The sequence below is a fragment of the Ovis aries genome, chromosome 3, assembly GCF_016772045.2.
Source record: "Ovis aries strain OAR_USU_Benz2616 breed Rambouillet chromosome 3, ARS-UI_Ramb_v3.0, whole genome shotgun sequence".
NCBI lineage: Eukaryota > Metazoa > Chordata > Mammalia > Artiodactyla > Bovidae > Ovis > Ovis aries.
The window spans coordinates 6,592,152-6,615,048 of record NC_056056.1 but is presented as its reverse complement, the minus strand read 5'-3'; the positions used below and the strand labels follow the sequence as shown (position 1 = coordinate 6,615,048).

Here is a 22,897-nt window from a genome sequence, read left to right as displayed (position 1 = left end):
ATAAAACAGGTTCTTCTTGGTGTGAACACATAGACTCTCAGATCATAAACAGGTTCTCTGGCTTTAAATCCTGGCTCTATATCTTCCTAGCTTCATCTTTGTAGGTACCAGTTTGCTTATCAGTAAAATAAAGAAATCTTAGTACCTAGGTTCATAGGGTGGTTGACAGAGTTAAACAAGCACACAGAACACAGTCTGGCAAACGACAAGCATACGATAAATGTCGGCTGCTATTACTCCACCCTCTTAAGAGACAAACTGCACTAGCTTATATGCAGTCAAATCTGTTACCAGATATTTGATCAACATCTTGTAAATTCGCCGAAACAGCTAAAGAAACCCCTGTAATCCATACCATTTCCCCGCAGGCCTGGAGGCATAGCTCAGAGAGAAGTACCCTCTTTATACACTGTTTCAGTAATTATTAAGCAAATATTTTCTGACTATGCAGTGATTTCCACCTCTTCAAATGCTGCTAGCTTTAGAAACCGAATTTAAGTTTCCTTTTTTTAGTACGATCAAGGTAAAATATTAATGATTTAGATATTTCAGAAAGGAAATGAAGCAAGGTCTCCCCACCCCCCCACCAAATGGATTACAGACAAAAAAGAACTCTGGCTGGCTGGCTTCCCCTCTCTCTCCTTCCATCCATCCTGCTTCCTTCCTTTTTCTTTTTTGTTTTTTTTTTTTGCTCTCTCTGTGGCTCTTCTTCTTTCCGGCTATAATGAATCATAGGTTCTTATTGTCTTATGTTATGGGAAAACACAATGGAGTCATTCACAAACAAAATTAAGTTATGCAGAACAAAACACGCAACCAAAGCGCACCAGAGAGACAGGACTCGAGAGGAGAACTTACCCCACGCTTTAGACTCCGGAAGCAGTGGATTTTGGGTTTGGAGGTCATGAACTCGTTGAAGCGATGGGAGAGGGGTTCCTTTTGCTGCTTGGGAGACTGGGGGCCGTTGGGAACAGCAGAGGGTGAGGCAGAGGCAGGGGGAGGTGGGGGAGGCTGATGGGGGGATGTTAAAAGGGACATAAGCTACGTGTAAGAGATGGAGCGGTGACGGAGTAAAAAATCAGAAACAAGAAGATAAGACACAAAACAAAAATAAGCATCAAATAATATTTGAAATCCAAAGCAAGTCAAACACAAACAATTAAAAATTTAGGCCATGGTCCAAAAGAAAACATGGAGGACATGTTAAATGGAGAATATGGTGAAAGTGGAAGTTTTAGTAAGTAAAGCAACAGAAGAAGAGCAAGAAATATCTGACCAGAAGCTCATGCAGACTTTCACATGCAAACTGCCGTTCTAACTAGTTACCCTAAACCAGTCTAAGCCAGAAGGGTAAATACTTCTAAGCCACCTAGACTAACACAGCTGGATGGGAGAAAATGAAAGTCCTTAAATGCTAAGGTTGTGAAAACAGCAAGACAGTCTTAAAATGAAATATTAAATTATTCTAAGGTTAAAGCGGTTCGTGTCGCCTCGATCACACCCTTTATGCCCAGGTTAATGCTGTCATGCACCTACATATCACACTCTAGAAAGAAAATAAAAAATGTTCATGGATACATATGTTAACATGAGCTCAAAACCAAGTTATTAATCCAGGGAAACCACTTCAATTAGAGATGCTGACACATGGTTATATAAATGTGGCGCAGCGTCCCTTCTCTCAGCCCAGGGAAGCAGCAGTCTAGGAGACTTAGGAGTGAAAGGCGTGATGCGGAACGGCCCGAGGTCAGTAGGCTGTTAGTGTGGGTGACACGGTGCAGGTGATAAATGCGTCTGAAATAAGACAAAAGGCCACGGCCAAGGTACCACCACCAAAGAGAGATATTGCCTTAAAATGAAACAGCACGCTAGCCTTCTGTTTGCATTCTGAAACTACAAGCTTAAAACTCTTTGTTCCTTTAAAGACTAAAAGACAGATGAACATCTCCACACCTTGTAACACTCACATCACACTGGGACCAGTCATCAGTACCTTATTTTTTTTGATGAACGGCCATAACTTTCCTTTGGATTTGCCACCAAATTTGAGCTCTGATTTGCCTTCTCCTCTGGAATTTGAAAGGCTGTTATCTGACACAGTGCGTTTCATAGGCTGAGTGTAATCCTCAAATTCAATGTCTCCTGGAGGCTCGAACCCAGACTTATAAGCTTCTACGACCAGCTGCGAATCCTGCAATGACACCCATCACGCACAAATATGTTCCAATCCATGTAAATACTTTCCACGCACTGAACTATGATGCCCTCACACAGACGACATTCTAAGGAAGTTATATTGAGTAACAGATTTTTTTTCTAGCAATATTTTTATCATTTGAAAGAGTAACTTGTAAAGCTATACATCTAGTTGAGGTTTCAAGATAATTTTAATTATTTTTCTACATTTAGAGAAACAAATATTAAGAACAACTTTGCCAAAAAGCAGAAAAATTGGGTCATTTATTATGCAATTCCCTTGAAAAATTGTTGTTGCTTAGTCACTGAGTTATGTCCGACTCTTTGCAACCCCATGGACTGTAGCCCTCCAGGCTCCTCTGTCCATGGGATTTTCTAGGCAAGAATACTGGAGTGGGTTGCCATTTCCTTCTTCAAGGGGTCTTCCCGATGCAGGGGTCAAACCCTCATTTCCTGCTTGACAGGCGGATTCTTTACCACTGAGCCACCTAGGAAGCCCTTCCCTTGAAAAAATGCAGTAATATAAAAACTGATTCTCATCAGAAGGTCTTAAAGCCATTTGGCATACACAAAGTCAAGGCAAAAAAATATCCTCCCTCCGATTTCTTTGGTTCACTGTGGTTCAAAGATAGGAATTTACTGGATAACTTTCCTTTATGTATATATTTGCCCAAAGTCTCTCCTCCACTAGAATGTAAGCTCCCTCCTGGTTTTCCTCCACTGCATCCCTAGCACCTGGATGATGCCTAATGATAATGACAGAATAAATGTTAGCTGAATAAATGAGGGAACTGACTGCCTACTCTGCGGTGTCCCCCTGCTAGGAACTTTGAGTTCCGAGTCTTTTCGGGGTCAGGTGATGAAGACCAACGTGTAAGGAAATGGCAACCATTGTGTCCAAGATAGACAGATGTACAGTTAAAGTATTATAAAAGCACCTGTGACTTGTAATAAAATTCTAACTCGATGATATCGGATTGAAAAAGAAGAAACTATTAGAGAAGACCATTTGGAAAGATCTCAACTTTCTACCATGAGCCCACATTTTAATTGGTCATAGCTGTTTTAGCTAACATGGAATTTGTAGGTGTGCCATAGACATCAATTGTCTTGTAAGAGCCAATTATCCTTCCTTCTGATTAACAAGAACCCTGATTTTAAGCTGAGCACACGGCCATCCAGCAAAAAGGCTTCACTCTAAAGCCTTCTGTACAGCAGGAAGTGGCCCCAGGACTAGGTTTTGACTTCTGAGATCTCTGAGATGTAGGCAGAAGTACAGTGAGCAATTTTAGAACGCTTCCTTAAATAGATAGTGTGGACTCTTCTCTATTTAATGCTTTATGGAATTTGGATGTGATGGCTGGAGCTACAGAAGCCATGTTGAGTTTGAAAGTCATATCATCAAAAGCTGTGAACTAGGAGAAGCCTGAATTCCTGAGGACTTGCAGATCATTTGCCCATACCACAGCTGGATGCTCTGCCTGGTAGACATCTTCACACGGGAGGAAAAATAAACTGTCTTAAGACACTATCGTCATTGTTATATGAACCTAAGCCTATACTCTCAGGCTTCCTTGATGGCTCAGTGGTAAAGAGTCTACCTGCTAAGCAAGAGACGTGGGTTCAGTCCCTGGGTCAGGAAGATCCCCTGAAGAAGGAAATGGCAACCCACTCCAGTATTCTTGCCTGAGAAATCTCATGGACAGAGGAACCTGGTGGGCTACGGTCCTTGGGGATGCAAAAGAGTCAAACACGGCTTAGTGATTAAACAGTAACAACAAAACTTATACTAACATCCACAGTCGCAAATGTGTGAAGGACTACACTAAATCCAAAACATGGAGGGCTGAATTTTAAAAACTCTGAAAAGGTATTGCTATTGTTGAAAAGTACTTGTGACCACTGAAAGCAGCTACTCTCAGATGATTGAATAAGGTCACTGTGGGAAGGGACAGGGAAATAATGGAACCACAGCTATCCATTACCATTAAGTCCAAACTATAGTACTTACATTTTTCGGATCAATTGACTCGGCTGCCTTTACGATTCCATCCAAGCATTTCCCAATGATGGGAATCACCTGCCGGTCCAGCTCTGCGTATGTCTTCACTGATTCTCCAATTCTCACTATCCTCCTCTCCTCCATCTCTTGTATTTTCTGCAACATTAGAGTGTGCATAAAATTAGTTTGGTTTACTATTATTTAAGGAAGTTGTTTTTTGGTAGCATTGTTACCTCTAAAAAATTCTCTAGGAGGGAAATAGGCCTATAAAAAGGTTCAAATTAGGGACTTCCCTGGTGGTCCAGTGGTTAAGACTCTGCCCTTCCACTACTGTGGGCACGAGTTTGATCCCTGGTCAGGGAACTAAGATTCCTTCATGACGCTCGAGGTGGCCAAAAACAAATTTAAAAAGGTTAGAGTTAAAGCAACCATAAATTTATTGTGCTTCTACTTTAGCCAGCTGGACACATACTTTACTAATTGTGAGGCTGTCTAAATGTACACTTTACACAGTTCCATTCCAATTTCAGGAAGATCCTGAAACGCAGGTAGTTTTACTATTAATACCATTTGGTTCAGTTCAGTTCAGTTATTAGATTTCAAATCTTTCCTCCATCTTTGGGCCACTGTTTCATCCTTTACCAAAAGCATGGCATGCAGGTTAACTGCCTTGACCCAACACAGGCTGAGACACCCAACACAACTTCTACAAGTTGGAGGGGTTTTTTTAAATTTTCTTTTTAATTGAGGATAATTTCTTTACAATATTGTGCTGATTTCTGCCATACAACAATGTGAATCAGCCATAAGTATACATACGTCTCCTCCTTCTTGACCCTCCCTCCCAACCCCCCGTCTCATCCTTCTAGGCTGTCACAGGGTACCTCATTGAGCTCCCTGCATCATACAGCAAATTCCCACTTCCTCTCTGTTTTACATATGGCAAAGTGTATGCTTCATTGCTACCCTCTCAATTTGTCTCACCCTCTCCTTCACAAGCTGGAAGTTCTTGCTTGCTGTGTAGACACCATGATACAAATTTTTGTTATTTTTTCTACAGTAGAACTTGAAGTTGTACAAAAATTCCCAAAGGGGGAGAACAGCATCATGCATCCTCTCTCACACTGTTAAACAGTCCAGAGGAAAGACACCAGGAGTATCAAAACAACAGTGAGCTATCACCTCACACCTGTCAAAATGGTGATCAGGAAAAGTCTACAAGTAACAAATGTTGGTGAGGATACAGAGAAAAGAGAACCCATGTACACTGATGGTGGGAATGCAAAGTGGTACAGCCCTTTGAAAGCAATATGTAGGTTCCTCAGAAAAATAATAGAACTACCATATGATCCACTCCTGGGTATATATCCAGGAAAAAAAAAAAAAAGAAGAAAGGAAACATTAATTCCAACAGATACATGCACCCCAATGTTCATAGTCATCTGTTCAAATCCTACAGCTGTCTTAATGCTGCTCTGATTCCTAAAGGTAAGTTTGGCATTTTTGTAAGCAGAATGGTCCTTTTAGCCAAAAGAGTGTTAACGTAAGAATCACGGTTCTAAGTCTGACCAAGAATGGTTGCAGGGTCAAACCAAGCAAACTTACAAAGTCTGTTGATTAATCTTGAAATTCGTGTTATGTTTCATCTTAATGTCAGTATGTGCTTAATCTGAATTTTTTTTTTTAAAGTGATTTGAGTTAGAGGAAATTTAGAATGCTATAAATACTTGGAAATCATGATTCCAAGTAACTTGTTTCTAAGCCAAGCAAATCTGAGAGAGCTGAACCACTTACCTGAAAGATGTTTGGAATGTGAGTGTGGTAATACTCATGCTGCTCATGGTTGAATTTCTGTAGAATCGATGAGTAATCTGTTTTGCTCTCCTCTGCCATTTGATGACGTGTTTGAGCTTGTTGTCGTGCCTTAGGGCAAAAAATGAGAACTTCCCATGTTTATCCATAATATATAAAAGCCTAGGATTGCAAACTGGAGGGACTGCGGGGAGGGGGTGTCACATTTTCCTCAAACGTATCCTATTTACCAGGTGCTGGGTTTTTTTGAAAATTGTTTAAACAACCCAATCCAAAATAGGGCAGAAGATCTGAAGACACATTTCTCCAAAGAAGACCCGCAGATGGCCAATAGGCACATGAAAAGATGCTCGACATCACAAACTATTAGAGAAGTGCGAATCTAAGCAACGGTGACCTATCAGCTTGCACCTGTCAAAATGGCTATTAGGAAAAGTCTGCAATAACAAATGTTGGTGAGGATGCAGAGAGAAGGGAACCCCTGTACGTTGTGAATCGGTACAGCCCCTATGGAAGACAATATGCAGGTTCCTCAAAAAAGTAAAAATTGAACTACCATACGATCCAGCAAGTCCACTCCTGAGTGTACATCCAGAAAAACAGCTATGTGCACCCCAGTGTCCACAGCGGCACTATTTACAACAGTCACGTCAGAGAAGCAACTCAAGCACCCACCAACAGATGCATGGATTAGGAAGATATGGTATACATACGCAATGGAATATTGTGTGTTAGTCGCTCAGTCGTGTCCAACTCTTTTCGACCCCACGAACTGTGACTTGCCAGGCTCCTCTGCCCATGGGATTCTCCAGCCTAGAATACCGGAGTGGGTTGCCATTTCCTTCTCCAGGGGATCTTCCCAACCCAGGGATCAAAACTGGGTCTCCTACATTGCAGGCAGATTCTTTTACCATCTGAGCTATGTCTTGGAACACTCATGGAATATTACTCAGCCATAAAAAAGAATGAAATTCTTCCATGTGGCAACGTGAATGGACCTAAGGACTATTATGTTTAGCGAAATAAGTCAGATAGAGAAAGACAACTACTGTAAGAGATCACTTACAGGTGGAATCTAAAAAAAAATATCACAAATGATTATCAGACTCACAGATATAGAAAACAAACTTGTGATTATCAAAAGGGAGAGGGACAAATTATGGGTATGAGATTAACAATTCAAACTACTGTATTTATAATAGATAAGCATCAAGGATGTATTGTACAGCACAGGGAAATAGAGCCAACCCCTGAAACTAACATATTATTATAAAACAACTACTGTTGTTCATTCAGTAAGTCGTGTCCGATTCTTTGCGACCCCATGGACTGCAGCATACTATGCTCCTCTGTCCTTCATTATCTCCTGGAGTTTGCTCAAATTCATTTCTGTTGAGTCCACTGATGCTATCTATCCAACTCATCAACTACGCTTCGATTTTCACAAACCCCACCATTCTTGCCTTAACGTGGCACTACTTTCCAGTTTGAAACGTACCAACATTCTTTATTGTCTACACTTGGCCCAATTCACATATTTAGTACCAAGATTTAGGTTCCCTCGTGGGAACCTCTGATCATACTTTTTATTTTTTGAGTTGGGGACAGGGGGTCCATAATTTTTTTTTACCCAATTATCAAATGAGTTCATGAATTAAAAAGGCGTGTGAACCACTAATCTATAAGGGTCTTTCCAAAACTCTCCACTATGTTTTTTTTCAGAATATATTTTAAAGTGGCACTAAGTATGGTGCCCTCTTTGAGCCATGTGTGTTTGTGTGTCTTTCAGTTGCTCAGTTGTGTCTGACTCTTTGTGACCCCATTGACTATAGCACACCAGGCTTCCCTGTCCTTCACTATCTCCTGGAGTTTGCTCAAACTAATGTCCATGGCGTCAGTGATGCCATCCAACTATTTCATCCTCTGTCGCCCCCTTCTCTCCTGCCTTCAATCTTTCCCAGTATCAGGGTCTTTTCCAATGTTTTATTGCATTGCTTTTCTTCTAAATAATAATAGAATTCCTAAATTTGTTTCTCTCTTTTAATTCATATTTTGGTTAATCACACACAAACAAGAAAGAGGCTATTAGCGACAAGCCGCATAATCAATTTGAAAGCTCAAACAAGAATGTCCGAAAAGCCTAAAGTCCTCCACAAATACCAACGATTGTTATGCTGGTATTAGCTCCTCAGATTCCTTGGAGGTGCCTTGATAAATATAATCTCATGAATCTCTAAGACGACCTGAGGTCCACGCAGGACAAAAACTACCTCCTGCCAGATGAAGAGATGGCTTGGCCTGTGTGCTTGGCAAACTTACCACACCAAGCCAAGAACACAACAGGAGAAGGGCCTTGTTCCAACACAACCAAGGCAACTTTTGTCTGGTTGCTTGTTTTGCTTTGTTTTACTGAAACTTTTTTTTTAAAGATAAAGGAAAAACAGAGAACCATTCAAATGCCAACACGAAGAAGAAAGGTTGGAGTTGTCTGTCTGTGCTATCCTCTGTCTCGTCGCTGGTTCCAGGTCGGTTTCTTTGCATCTCAATGTCCTTTATTGGTTTCCTGCCTCTGTGACTTGAAGGCTTAACCTGATTTCACTTCCTCGACATGCTTCGCTCACCTGTGTATCTGTGAAGCCACGGTGGGTCATTCGGACCTGCTTCCTTTATTCCCTTCTCTGTTCCTCGGTAAACACTTCCCTAGTGCAGGTATCAATATTACCATTTCCAAGCTGATTTCCTTATTACCTGAGATTTCTTAGTTTCTTAAGACCCGATTTACCAACGTCTCGTCTCCCCTCCGTTATTAGCCCAGCTGCCACGTTCTTCCTCTTTGTCGGCGGCCTCTTAGCGCCCTTCCTGACCATATGCTTTGGCTTCCGCTTTACTGCGCTCCCCAGCGCGTGTACTAGCCAGTCCCCAGCTACCCTGTAAAATCCATGCCCTTCCAACACACAGTAACCCCCCTCCGTTTAAACAGCAGCCTCCCCACCTACGTGCCCTCCATCTGTTCCCCTGATGCAACCAACGCAAAAGCCCTTTTAACTCTTTCAGTTACCGAGTTTTATCATGTCTCACTCTGCTAGGACTACGGAAAAAAAAAGGGCAATGACAACCCACCACCAAGGAAATTCCCAGGTAGACCCCGCCACAACCCCCCCACTCCCACCACCATTTCTAAAAAATTCTCTACTTCATTCACAAACCTTCCTCAGAAAAAAGTCAGAAAATCCCCAGGGCAGGCAGGTTCCTTCATCTCTTTTATAAATGAGGAGCACCAAGGTGGAGCATCTCCTGATTTATTTTGGAGAAATGATACAACTTGGTGAAAGCTGAACATAGCTTAGTTCTGAAACAAGGATCAGAATGTCAGCATTAAACACGCACGTATGTGTGCGTGTACACACACACACACACACACACACACAGCCCACATCAGCAGATCAATGCTTCCTGACAATCCATTCATCATAATGACTGCGGAATATTTTACTCATGAGAACTGGAGGCAAGCCTGTCGGAGGTGCCCCAGGACCACCTGACTGGAAGTGCCTGTTACCCTCCTTCCTCTGAACTACTCAGAATCTCTAATAATGTTTCTGCTTTGGCTAGATAGTTACTTTCTGTTGTTGTTTAGTGGCTAATTCGTGTCTGACTCTCTTGCGACTCCAGGACTATAGCCCACCAGGCTCCTCTGTTCATGGGATTTAAGAATACTGGAGTGGACTGCCATTTCATTTCCTTCTCCAGGGGATCTTGCCGACCCAGGGACTGAACTCAGATCTCCTGCACTGGCAGGCGGATTCTTTACAGTGAGTCACCAGGGGAGCCCATAGTTGCTTTAATAAGCATATCAACTCATAATTGTTTCACAATGCCCATACGCTGTAATCCCAAAATACAACTTGGTGACTGCTACATGTAAACTACGGAAGAAACGGAGATAAAGAAGATAAAATCCAGCCTGGAGAATGGAAGAAAACAGACTCCAGAGGGAAGGAACTGGTCTATCTTTTGTGAAAGAAGCATTATGTCTCGGGCAGTTTTCTGAAAAGAAAAATCTTGGCCATCAGTATGCAAAAGCCTTCGTATATCTACAGTCTGTCTCTGACCCACTAAAAAGATACAGCAACATTTAGAAGCAGCAAAATATCATCACATATCACGTTCTGCAAGACCACAGTGGAAAGACAGGGCTGTCTTACTCTCATCCCAGGATTCAGCTGCTTTGAATTAATACCCACTGTTGAACTCCAGGCCCAGGAATGTACCATTGTTCTGACTAAGATTGACTATGGAAATCTATTTTGGTTTCATAAGCTGTGATGTTTACTTTGCGCTGGAACGTCAAGAGTCTCTCTCAAACACCAGGGCTGAGTCAGTTACTCATTATTACAAATATGCTTTTAAAAATAAAGTATTTTCAAAAACTTATTTGGAGAAACTGCTAAATAACTAGATATTTTCGAGAGTGCATCTCCTCATGCCTAAGGCTGCATGAAGATTAGAAGCATCACCATTTCCCAGCTCTTTGTAAGTCTGTCTAAAAATAGCAACTATTATCTTAAAGAGGTACAGTATTTCCATCCTCGGCAAGACCATCAGCTATTTCTTTTCATTCAAGTTCCCATCTAAGAATAAAAGATAAAGCATCTTGTGGCAACATTACTGTGGGGCAGAGAGACGTTCAGAGGATTTTTTTTTCCAACCAGTCAGAGTTACAGAATTTAGAGATAATATTCTAAAAAAGTCCAGAATGACCACAATTGCCTCAGGCCATAAGTCACAGAGATCTTTAAATAAGACCTACACCACTTTCACTGTCAATCAGAAAGACTGAGCTTGAACTGTGGAATTTCTTTAACAAATCCTTGGGAATCTCCCCAAATAAATCCAAATTGGCCTAAGTATGTATCACTTAAGTGTGACCTCACTGCTTGGTAATTCTTAACATCGTCTTATTGACATCTGCTTCAAAGGTCAGAGTTACAGTTTCTAAATAAAGGAAACCATATTTTAGAAACCAAGCTGCAGCCCAATGCTTCTAAATCCTAATGGGTTTAAAGACAAAAATACTATAATCCATTTAGTTAGTTAAATTTAGATGACCAGCATGGCCAAAATGTGCAGTTACTTCCTGTTCAATTCATTAAGAAAAGAACACTGCTGGCTGAGTCTCAGTCATAAACAGAGACGATGAGCCGTACCAAGGGATGTGTTTACTTTCATTTGGGGAACGTCGTAGATTTTCTTACTATGTTATACCCTCACATCTTTTACCAGGACTTCTTATGGCTTTTGACCTTTTAACGAAATGAGCAAATACAGACTGGTTCTATTCATATACATCAGTTTAGTTCAGCCGCTCAGCCGTGTCCGACTCTTTGTCCGACTGCAGCACACCAGGCTTCCCTGTCCATCACCAACTCCCAGAGTTTACTCAAACTCACGTCCATTGAGTCAGTGATGCCTGCCAACCATCTCATCCTCTGTCATCCCCCTCTCCTCCCACCTTCAATCTTTCCCAGCATCAGGGTCTTTTCCAATGAGTCAGCTCTTCGCATCAGGTGGCCAAAGTATTGGAGTTTCAGCTTCAGCATCAGTCCTTCCAATGAATATTCAGGGTTGATTTCTTTTAGGATCGACAAGTTTGATCCCCATACCCTAACTCATATACATAATGAAATGTAACATGGCTTCTCTTGTGGCTCAAGGGCTCCAGAGCATGCCCATTCAGTAGCTGTGGAATGAGGGATCTTAAGCAACCAGTTTGCCAATGTAGGAGATGCAGGTTCGATCCCTGGATTGGGGAATTTCCCTGGAGAAGGGTATGGCAACCCACTCCAGTATCCATGCCTGGAGAATCCCATAGAGAGGGGGAGCCTGGCAGGCTACAGCCTATAGGGTCATGAAGAGTCGGACATGACTGAAGCGACTGAGCATGCACCTGTCGGGGATCTTAGTTCCCAGACCAGGGATCGATCCTGTGTCCCCTGCAGTGGAAGGCAGATGCATAACCGCTGGACCACCAGGGAAGTCTCATGAGATATATTAATTTTTTGAACACGTCCTCAGACTTCTCAGCACTGTATCCATTGCTGTTCCTTAAATGACAAACTATTTATTGCAGAAGAACTCAGAGCTTTGAAAAGTCATTTTTTCCCTTGGGTTGAAGTATGGAATGTAACAACTTAAAAGGGCCTGTTTGATTACCAAAAATTGGGGGAACACAATGTAGAGGGTTTCATCAGTCATAGTTCCAACAGCAGTAAGCATCTTCTGGAGAAGCTGGCCTTGCAGTATCTTATTTCGTCATCATCATGTCGTTGTTCAGGCCCTCAGTTGTGTCCATCTAGAGACCCCGTGGACGGCAGCACACCAGACTCCTCTGTGCTCCACTATCTCCCAGGGTTTGCTCCAATTCATGTCCATTGAGGCAGCGACGCTATCTGACCATCTCATCCTCTGCTACTCTCTTCTTCTGCCTTCAATCTTTGCCAGCATCAGGCTCTTTTCCAATGAGTTATCTCTTTTCATCAGGTGGCAGGATTATTGGAGCTTCAGTTTCAGCATCAGTCCTTCCAGTGAATATTTGGGGTTGACTTCCTTTAGGATCCACGTTTGATCTCGTTGCAGTTCAAGGAACTCTCAGCATGATGAGAAACCAATTGTATTTTAGGCCAGGAGGAAAAGGGAGGCTAAATCAAGATTGTATTCTGAATTTACTATTCTGCACCACAGCTAAGACTGCCCATATTTATTATTCAATAGCCAGCAACTTGCAGCAGCTCCACTTAGGGGGCAGATGGCCTAACCATCAGCCCCGGAAACCAGCATACAGCATTCCAAAAGGGCACACAGCCTGGACTGGAGGCACAGCAAGAATGCAGCAGGGCACCTGGCTCTCGCCTCATGCTTCTGCAAGCTACCTGAGCTGCTGACTTCATGTCATAGATAAAATTAAACACACTAGTTTTATAATCTGAGTTATCTGACTTCTCTCCATCTTCATCAGTTCTTTTTTCTTTTTTCACTTGGTAACAAAAATATGCTTGTGGTACCTAATTCAAATTTATAAAATTGTACAGCTTAGAAAGTAAAAGTCCCTGCACATCCCATTTTCTGATAATCACCGGTAACACTGACAACAGGACCCCAGGTGACACGGAGAGGAGGTAGAGCAGCCTCAGGAACATTCTGGTGAAAGTTCCAAGAACACTGCAGCAAGGCCATCAGTAAATGAATGATACCACCATGCTACAATGATCGCCAGTCAACAGCTGGCAAAGTTGGTGTGTCTCAGAGTCACCAGCAGCTCCAGCGATTGGAGCACCTTGCCTTCTGGATGTGCCCAGGTTAATGGGAAGAAATGCACACGTTTTCATGGCATACAAGGATATTATAACCCATTTTTTAGGTTGGTTGGTTGGTTTGGCTGTAATGGGTCTTCACAGCTGTGCGGGCTTTTTTCTAGTTGCAGCAGGCGGGGGCTGTTCTTCCTTGCAGTGTGCAGGCTTCTCGTTGCTGTGGCTTCTCTTGTTGCAGAGCTTTAGGGCACGTGGACTCAGTGGTTGCGGCTCAGTTGCTCTGTGGCATGCGGGATCTTCCCAGACCAGGGACAGAATCCGAGTCTCCTGCGTTGGCAGGTGGATTCTTTACCACTGAGCCACCAGGGAAGCCCTAGGTATTTTATTTTTTAAATTTACTAATTTTGCTGCACCACCTGGCATCTTAGTGCCCTGACCAGGGATCAAACCCATGCCCCCTGTGGTGGAGGCACAGAGTCTTAACCACTGGACCATCAGGGAAGTTCCAACAGGTATTTCTGAGATCAGAAAAATAGCACTCTTTTAAGAATCCCTGAAACTTCTAACTGCTAGACTGAATTTCTCTAAGATTTGTTAATGATTAGAAGCAAAACTGATTTCACCCTAGTCTTTGACTTAGCAATTCTACTTCTGGGAATTTATCCTAATGAAATAATCTTCAATGTTCATAAACAAATACACAAAATATTGTTTATCATAGCTAATAATTTGAGACAATGTCCAGCAACGTAATTGATTAATTATATGTCATGCTATTCTGTAGTACCCTGCTTATTTAACCTATTGTATATACATCATGTGAAATGCCAGGCTGGAGGAAGTATAAGCTGGAATCAAGATTGCCAGGAGAAATACCAATAACCTCAGGTATGCAGATGACATCACCCTCACGGCAGAAGGCAAAGAGGAACTAAAGAGCCTCTGGATGAAGGTTAAAGAGGAATGTGAAAAAGCTGGCTTAAAACTCAACATTCAAAAAATGAAGGTCATGGCATCCAGTCCCATCATTTCATGGCAAATAGATGGGGAAATAATGGAAACAGTAACAGACTTAATTTCCTTGGGCTCCAAAATCACTGCAGATGGTGACTGCAGCCATGAAATTAAGACGCTTGCTCCTTGGAAGAAAAGTTATGACAAACCTAGGCAGCATATTAAAAAGCAGAGACATTACTTTGCCAACAAAGGTCTGTGTAGTCAAAGCTATGGTGTTTCCAGTTGTCAAGTACGGATGTGAAAGTTGGACCATAAAGAAAGCTGAGCGCCAAAGAATTGATGCTTTTGAGTTGTGGTGCTGGAGAACACTCTTGAGAGTCCCTTGGACTGCAAGAAGATCCAACCAAACAATCCTGAATATTCATTGGAAGGACGGATGCTAAAGGTGAAGCTCCAATATTTTGGCCACCTGCTGCAAAGTGGCAACTTATTGGAAAAGACCCTGATGCTGGGAAAGATTGAAGGCAGGAAGAAAAGGGGGCAACAGAGGATGAGATGGTTGGATGCATCACTGACACAATGAACCTGAGTTTGAGCAAGCTCCAGAAGATGGTGAACGACAGGGAAGCCTGGCGTGCTGCAATCCACAAGGTTGCAAAGAATCAGACACGACTGAGCAGCTGAACAACAAGAAAATTGTGTGGCTTGGAAGAAAAAATAATTTGAAAGAGTATTGAGTAAGGAAAAGTGAAAGCTATATATGATTTAATTTAAGGTTCCAAAGCAGTATTTACAAAATACCTTCATTATTATTAAAAAAAAAACACATCACTAATGATCACTTTTAAAAGTGATGTTTAGTTTAGTTTGCTAAAAAGCTTAGTGAAAGAGGCAAATTCTATGCAGAATTCCAGAAACAGTGAAAGACTGAAGCAGTATGGCTTGTCTTTGAGGTACACACACACACACACACACACACACACACACTGCTCTGAGAGGTATAGTAGGAAGGCCATTAACAAAGGAAGAGAAGGAGCTCTCTATCTGGAGTAATGTTGTTGTGTGATAGATGGCATTGTTTCAATTTCACAGCAAACTGTTGCATCTAGAATAGATTTTCAGTTCAAGACTAGGAATGCATTTAAAAATTCCTATTCAGACAGAGTGCTGTGAGTTTTTGTTGGAGGCTTCCAGACCAGGGACTTGCCAAAACAATGAGCCTGTCTTTCTTTGATAAATTATAAGGCCAGCTAAAATACAGAACAGAGAAAAACTTCAAAATAAGTTAACCAAAGAAATATGCCTGAAGTATTCCAGCAATTTCCTGATTTTTTTTTTTTTTTGACAGGCTTACAAGTTCTAGCCCCAGTATTGTAGGTTACTTTGGTACCCGGTCACTGAAATAGAAAGGAGAGAATATGGAAAGATAGCAAATGAGACCAGCATCTCAATCTCTCATGGGCCATTCACTTGCTAAACAGTTTTTAAGAAAAGGCTTCTGTTTCCCTACACCCCAGTTGCCTTATTTAAAAAGTAGAATTAGAAGGTGAACTACAATTTCTGCTGGAAGAGAAGCCACTGCTGATATAATTTGTCTTGATGCTGGCATACCTCCAAGGTAAGCTGGTGAAAACAAACGTGGTATGAGCTCAGAGATCTTGGTCAAATAGAAACCATGGTCTCCAAGACTTGGTCCCCTCCTCCTCCCTGGTTTCTAACACATTATATTTGGCAAGGGTCTTGAGTTTTTAGTTACAGTAGATTGACATTGATTATCTCTTTCTCTTCCCTTTTCCCCCTTAATGAATAACATCACCCCAAAATATGACACTCATGAGGTTCCGTATATGCGCAGCTGATGAGAACAGCTGAGATTCTGGAAAGTTAATGACTTAACTGTATGATGATAAACAATGATCATTGTTCTCTGTGGCTGCGGCATTATTGTGAAGAACAAATATACTGAAAGCACTCTGGAATGCAGTTCTACAAAAGATACATTCCGTAGAAGAGTGAAAAAAATTAATCATGTTATATACCCCAGGGAAAGAAATGAAATACCATGAAATCTGAGATACACACACACTGAAATACTACTTAGCCATGAAAAACAATGAAATAATTCCATTTGTAGCAACATGGATGGATCTAGAGATAATCACAGTAAGTGGAGTCAGAGAAAGACAAATACCATATAATATAACTTACGTGTGGAATATTTTTTAAAATGATACAAATAAACTTATCTACAAAACAAAAATAGACTCGCAAACATAGTAAACAAACTTATGGTTACCAAAGGAAAAATGTGAGGGGGATAAATTAGGAATTTGGGGTTAACAGATCACAGTACTATATATAAAATAAACAATGATGACTTACCATGTAGCAAAAGGAACTATATTCACTACCTTGTAATAACTTGCAATGGACTAGAATCTGGAAAAGTACATATGTACACATATATATGGGCTTTCCTGGTAGCTCAGCTGGCAAAGAATCTGCTTGCAATGCAGGAGACCCCAGTTTGATTCCTGGGTCAGGAAGATCCACTGGAGAAGGGATAGACTACCCACTCCAGTATTCTTGGGCTTCCCTGGTGGCTCAGCTGGCAAAGAATCTGCTTGCAATGTGAGAGATGTGGGTTTGATCCCTGGGTCAGGAAGATCCCCTGGAGAAGGGAACAGCTAGCCACTCCAGTACTCTAGATTGGAGAATCCCATGGACTGTATAGTTCGTGGGGTTGCAAAGAGTTGGACATGACTAAGTGACTTTCACGTTCACACACACACACACACACACACACACACACACACACACACACACATATATATATACATATGTATCACTGAATCACTTTGCTGTGTACATGAAACATTATTAAAAAATTATACTTCAGTTAAAAAAAAAAGATATCTGAGATGTTTGGTGAGCAGCTGTTCATCCTCATTACCTAAGTCACAATAGATATTTCCTCTAGGATTCCTGGAGGAAAAAGTCCATCCCTGCTGAAGATATGTTCATACAAAAAAATAATAATATTAACAATCACAAAAGCACAAGGGAATAAACCACCGAGAGAGCTGACACAATAGGGAGAAAAACTAGCACCATAAAAACTTGAGCTAAGGGACTTCCCTGCCGGTCCATTGGTTAAGACTACACTTCCAATGCAGGGGCCCAGGTTTGATCCCCGGTTGGGGAACTAAGATCCCACATGCTGAATGGTGCAGTCAAATAAATAAAGTTATTGTTTTTTTTTAAAAATCTTGAGCTAAAAGAACAATTTAAAGAAAATACAAGAGAAGAACATTTAAAAGTGATAAAAGAAATGAAAGAATCAAAAGAAATCATAAGGAAATGAGAGACAAAGAATGAAAAGTTTCATACACATCTGAGTCCCAGAACTGACAGTTAGAGAGAATGAAAAGACAGGTGTATCTGCAGAGTTAACACCTGAGAGTTTTCCTACATAGACGAAAGAAACAAGTCCCCAGTGAATCCCAAGCAGAGTAAATGAGAATCAAAAAAAGTCTGTACTTTGAAATAACACAGAGTTGTCAAAACACCAAAAGAACACCAAAAGCAAAGATAAGGTCTTAACAGATAGGGTGAACAGTCAAATACCCATAAAAAGAATGTTAGTAAGTAGTTAGTCAACTTCCCAAGAGGAACAAGCAAGGGAAAAAGACAATGGAATGAGGTTTTCAAAATGTTTAGAGAAAATCACTGTCAGCTTAGAATTCTATACGTAACTAAACTATCATATTAGAGTGAGGACACAGTAAAAACATTCCAGACAAATAAACAACTTATGATTCACAAGTGAAAAGAAAGTGTTATCGTCAGTCACTCAGTTGTGCTCCACTCTTTGTGACCCCATGGACTGTAGCCCATCAGGCCCCTCTGTCCATGGAACTCTCCAGGCAAGAATACTGGAGTGGGTTGCCATGCTCTTCTCCAGGGGATCTTCCCATCCCAGGAATCGAACCTGGGTCTCCTGCATTGCAGACAGATTCTTTACCATTTGAGCCACCAAGCCCACATACCCTTATGGAAAAAAAAAAAAAAAAACAACATCACCCAGGAAGGAGGAAATTTAATTTAAAACATGTAAAATTTAAAATATTTTAAAAAATATTTAATATAAATTTAAAATGGTCTCTGAGAAGGGAATAATATGCAAGAAAGAACAACATTAAGTGTGCCTGAGCACATGTCTATGGCTGTGTGGATAGATGGCGAAGACATGGCTGCCCCCTCTAGACCATCCCTGGGGCCCAGTTCTCCTTATTGGACCCCTTGCATACACTGAGGCTTCGATTGCTATGTATCATGTATTCCCAACCCACTATCCCTGGCCGAGTTCTGTAGACAAGAACAGTGGTTAACAACAAAGAGCTCATTTACTATATAATCCAGGAGTGAAATCACATGGTACACTGGCAGGAACGCTTAATTCAAAAAGAATTCATTGAAATATGCTTCAGTCTCAGCTCTCCCATATCCATCAAGGCCACTTTAGGTTAATGGCAATTTAACATTGATAGCCTTACCTTTTTTTTTTTTTTTTTTTTAATAAATCTATAGAGGGATAAAAGAATTATGGTAAGGACTGAAATCCTTTCAGAAAAAAATAAAACATGTTCTCAGTGTAAATGTTTTGAGAAGTTGGTTCAACAGCATTTTACATGGATCACACTTATTCTCCCATTTTACTCTTGATATCCTTCACAATCTGTTCTCACATCATCTCTCCAGGAGACCCTGCTCAGCCCCCTGTTCTGTTAATATCATCAGCATGCTACCCTCAGTGCCTGGGATGAAATTCTTTTCATCTCAGAGGCTCCCTCTCTGCTTTATCTATTCAATTTCTACCAATCCATCATACTCAACTCCTGATTCTTCCTTCAGCTCTATCCCAACAATCTTTCATCCATGTAGGGCTTTTCCAGATGCTGAATCTATGAGCAACTTTTGAGCTCCTAGTATTTGCTGGTCACCAGACCAGGTAATTCCACATATGATGTGCCTCATTATTTTTTAAATTATTTGGCTACACCAGGTCTTAGTTGAAGCACATGGAATTTTTTAGTTGTGGCATGCAGAATCTTTATTTTTAATGTGGCATATAAATCCTTAGTTCTGACCAGTGTTCTGACTAGTGATGGAACCCAGCTGGACCCCTGCATTGGGAACATGGAGTCTGAGCCACTGGACCACGAGGGAAGTCCCTCAGTAATTTTTTAACTACTGCTGCTCTGAATATTTTCACCATAGGCAGCTTTGCATATATAAACATTATCTTATTCTGTAACTGAGTTTTCCTTCTCTCTCTATCTCTTTGTTATCTGCTAACCAAGGCCTTTATGAAAGATATTCCTTTATAACCTTACTGATGCTCTGAACTATTGGTCCAATAAATACTCTAGCAAATGCCTTGGATGTTTAAAATACACTTAATCAGGGACTTCCCTGGCAGTCCACTGGTTTAAGACCTTGTGCTGCCACTGTGGGAGTGGAGATTCAATCCCTGGCTGGGGAACTAAGATCCTACTTGCCCTGTGGCATGGCCAAAAACAACAACAAGAAGATAAAATAAAATACACTTAATTGATTCACAGCAGGTTGAAGGGAGAAGAACTCAGAAGAGTCTGAAGCAACCAAAAGAACCCCAACAAGGAAAACACAGATGATAATAGTGTCTACCAATGACTTTGCATCCAAACATGGGCTGTTTTCCTACATCATGTACCACTGAAACCTCTCAGCCAGCCCTTGAAGTGTATAATATTATCCTTATTTTACAGAGTAAGAAACAGGCTCAGAGATGAAGTAAAGTGCATCACACCAGACCATTATCAAATGACAGAAACAAGATAAGAACACTTATCTGTGTGGCATCAAGACACAGCTCCTGGCCAAGTCAGACCATTTACTACTAGTAAAAATTAAAACATTTTATTAAATGACTTGCCATACAAAAGCCTTTAGAACAGCGAAGGGCACGATGGAAATGCCAAGAATTGAAGCTACACACACACCGCCCCCCCCAAATAAGTAAATACCATTGTTATTTAAATTCATTTTAGTTTATATTCACATTCATATAGTCATATGAGTGTTTGTATTCACTTTATGTTTTATTCAATTCATTTTTATTTTCAGATCTAGGGTATGGGAATGAGCTATCATCCTCACCGTATTGCTAGTCTGAACATTTACTTAGAGGCTTGCTGTTAGCAGTACTAAAGCAGAGCTGAGATAGATCTTGATGTTAGCATTTTCATGTAAATCATGTATACTGGAAATATTTCACTGAAGAGGCTCTTAAAAGTATTTACTCTTTTTTAGGGGGGCGGGGGGCATGCCACACAGCATGCAGGATCTTCCCAAACCAGGAAGGACCAGGAATCGAACCTGTGCCCCTTGCGGCGGGAGTGCAGAATTCTTACTTTGGGCAGCACCCCCACCCCCAACATTTCTGATACTCTGAGATTTTGACATTTTGACTTTCCTGTTTCTTCTTAAACATTTACCCAAACTCCATTTGCTGTGCAAAAACCACTTATTTTCAAAGCAAATAAGCAAAAATTAAGGTCAACAACATAGAGACTGTAGTAATCACTAGCAAATGAACTAAAACTGGGAGCTGAATGCAACTTTAAGAGTATCTGGTATGTGAAACATTTAACCATAGTAAATGATTTTATGTTCTGACATTCCTATCACAAATTCAATTTTTAAATATTGAGTGTAGCCTTAAAAAAAAACCTTCATCATGCTAATATTCATTTATGACATAGATAAAAGCTGTGTCCCATTTCCAAATATAAATACATATATTCTATATTTAATAATTTGGGGGAATTCCCATTAAATTCCATTTCCCATGGGAAGCATCAAAAGAAGAAAACACATCCATTATTACTCAGGACAAATATTAAGCATCAAAACAATGGAAACCGATGTTTGTTCAATACAGGCACACTGATAAGTAAAATAAACAAAACAAACTCTAGAGATATGACTGCTTACAGGACAGATGTAAACACGAGGGTAACGAAAGTGACTTTTATGGGCATCTTTGATTTGAACATTGATCCTCTTTTAAAGAATAGTTACAGCAACAATATCCATTTTAAATTCTATACATTTTCTCTTGTTGCAAACAAAACAAATTTTAAAGTAAAAGATCAAGCTGCTGTTGCAAAATATGTTTCCTGCATTCATGCTAACCACTTCCTCTTTTGGAAAAAAAAATTGTTTTCTAAATTGTTACAGTGAACAATCCCTTCAGATAACCAGGCAGACACTTGTTATAAAGCAAATTTGGGGAAAGCACTAAAGATATTCACATGTTTAATAAAGATGTCAACCTCGTAGTTACAGCGAGGGAAGAGAAAAAAATTTAATAGTACAATTCCTTATACGTACAACGACTAAAGTAGTCATCTTGCTAGAGAATGTTTCCCCAAATGGTAAAAAAATTTAACACTCTGCTACTCAGCTGGCTTCGGTAAGAACAACTTTGCCCTGTTTGTGCTTCACAGAGCCAGCACCCCTGATTCCAACTGAGGGCAACCTCCTAAACTAGCAAACTTAATTTGCTTTATTAAGATAAGTATCAAACTGATAATCAGTCAATGTAAACTCCTTCATTCTTGCTTAATACTGACATTGGTATAGAGAATTCTTCTGGTTGGTCAACACTCAGAATTGCAATGAATTTGAATTAAGAAGCCAAGCTAACCATTAGATGGCAAACAACTGCCTAGAAAATGAAGACGTTGGCAGTCAAAGAATCAGACAAGTTAAACGACACTAGACCTATGTAGGAAAAGGAGAAATGGATGCCGGAGTTTAAAAACCATACCTCGAACTCACTAACCATTTCTGCAGCTACTTGTAACCAAACGAACTGCAGTTTCTGTTAAACAATATCCTATTTTGCATTTAGAAATTATGTAAGAGCCAACAGTCACAAGGCGAGGGCGAGTTGGAGAAAGGGAATTATTCATTGCCTGACATGGATGAACTCAGTTTAATGCATGCATTTAGAAAACACTGTGCTCTCTGTTAGGAAATATTAGTGCACATTCCATTCATTTTGATAACCTTTTCCTTTTCATCCCAGCGCCGCACTAGCCAGCTGCAGCGTTATCAGGAAGCAGAGATTAGGCACCGCTTCTCTTCCACGTCTGTCTAGCGTGCTATTATTCCAACGCACAGGGACAGATAAAACCCGACTTTAATGTGTTTGTCACCAGAATGGCATTCAAGAAGTACTAGGGGGACACATGGGAAAACTCACCATATAGTCCCTGAATATTAGGAAGAGAGTGAAAGGTGAATTCCTTAAAGTCAAGGAGGCAGTGAGTCCATGATGGTATCTGGGTCAACCCCACACCTGGCCAGGATGTAGGCCATAGATAATGGCTGAGGGGATGAATCAATGGATGGGAACAGTTCACAGCTCAGGAATTTTATCAACAAGGGGAGATACTACTAACACAACGATATAAAGCAATCATCCTCCAATTAAAAAATAAATTTAAAAAGTGTTAACCCTCCCCCCCTAAAAAAATACAACACAAATGAACTTATCTGTGAAACAGAGACA

The 22,897-nt window shown here is 40.8% G+C and overlaps 1 protein-coding gene across 21 annotated transcripts in view; it reads right to left on the bottom strand.

Moving 5' to 3' along the window:
• Positions 1-22,897, bottom strand: part of FNBP1 (formin binding protein 1) — a 144,310-nt gene that overhangs the window by 25,645 nt on the left and 95,768 nt on the right. For 9 of the 21 annotated variants that reach the window (XM_060411671.1, XM_060411663.1, XM_060411664.1 and 6 more), the window contains 4 exons: positions 5,993-6,121; positions 4,208-4,354; positions 1,994-2,191; positions 859-1,041 (listed from right to left, as the gene is read on the bottom strand). In XM_060411671.1, coding sequence (XP_060267654.1) covers positions 859-1,041; positions 1,994-2,191; positions 4,208-4,354; positions 5,993-6,121 — 657 coding nt within the window. The remainder of the gene's footprint in view (positions 1-858; positions 1,042-1,993; positions 2,192-4,207; positions 4,355-5,992; positions 6,122-22,897) is intronic. The other 12 variants (XM_060411668.1, XM_027966299.2, XM_027966300.2 and 9 more) reach the window with 3 other exon arrangements.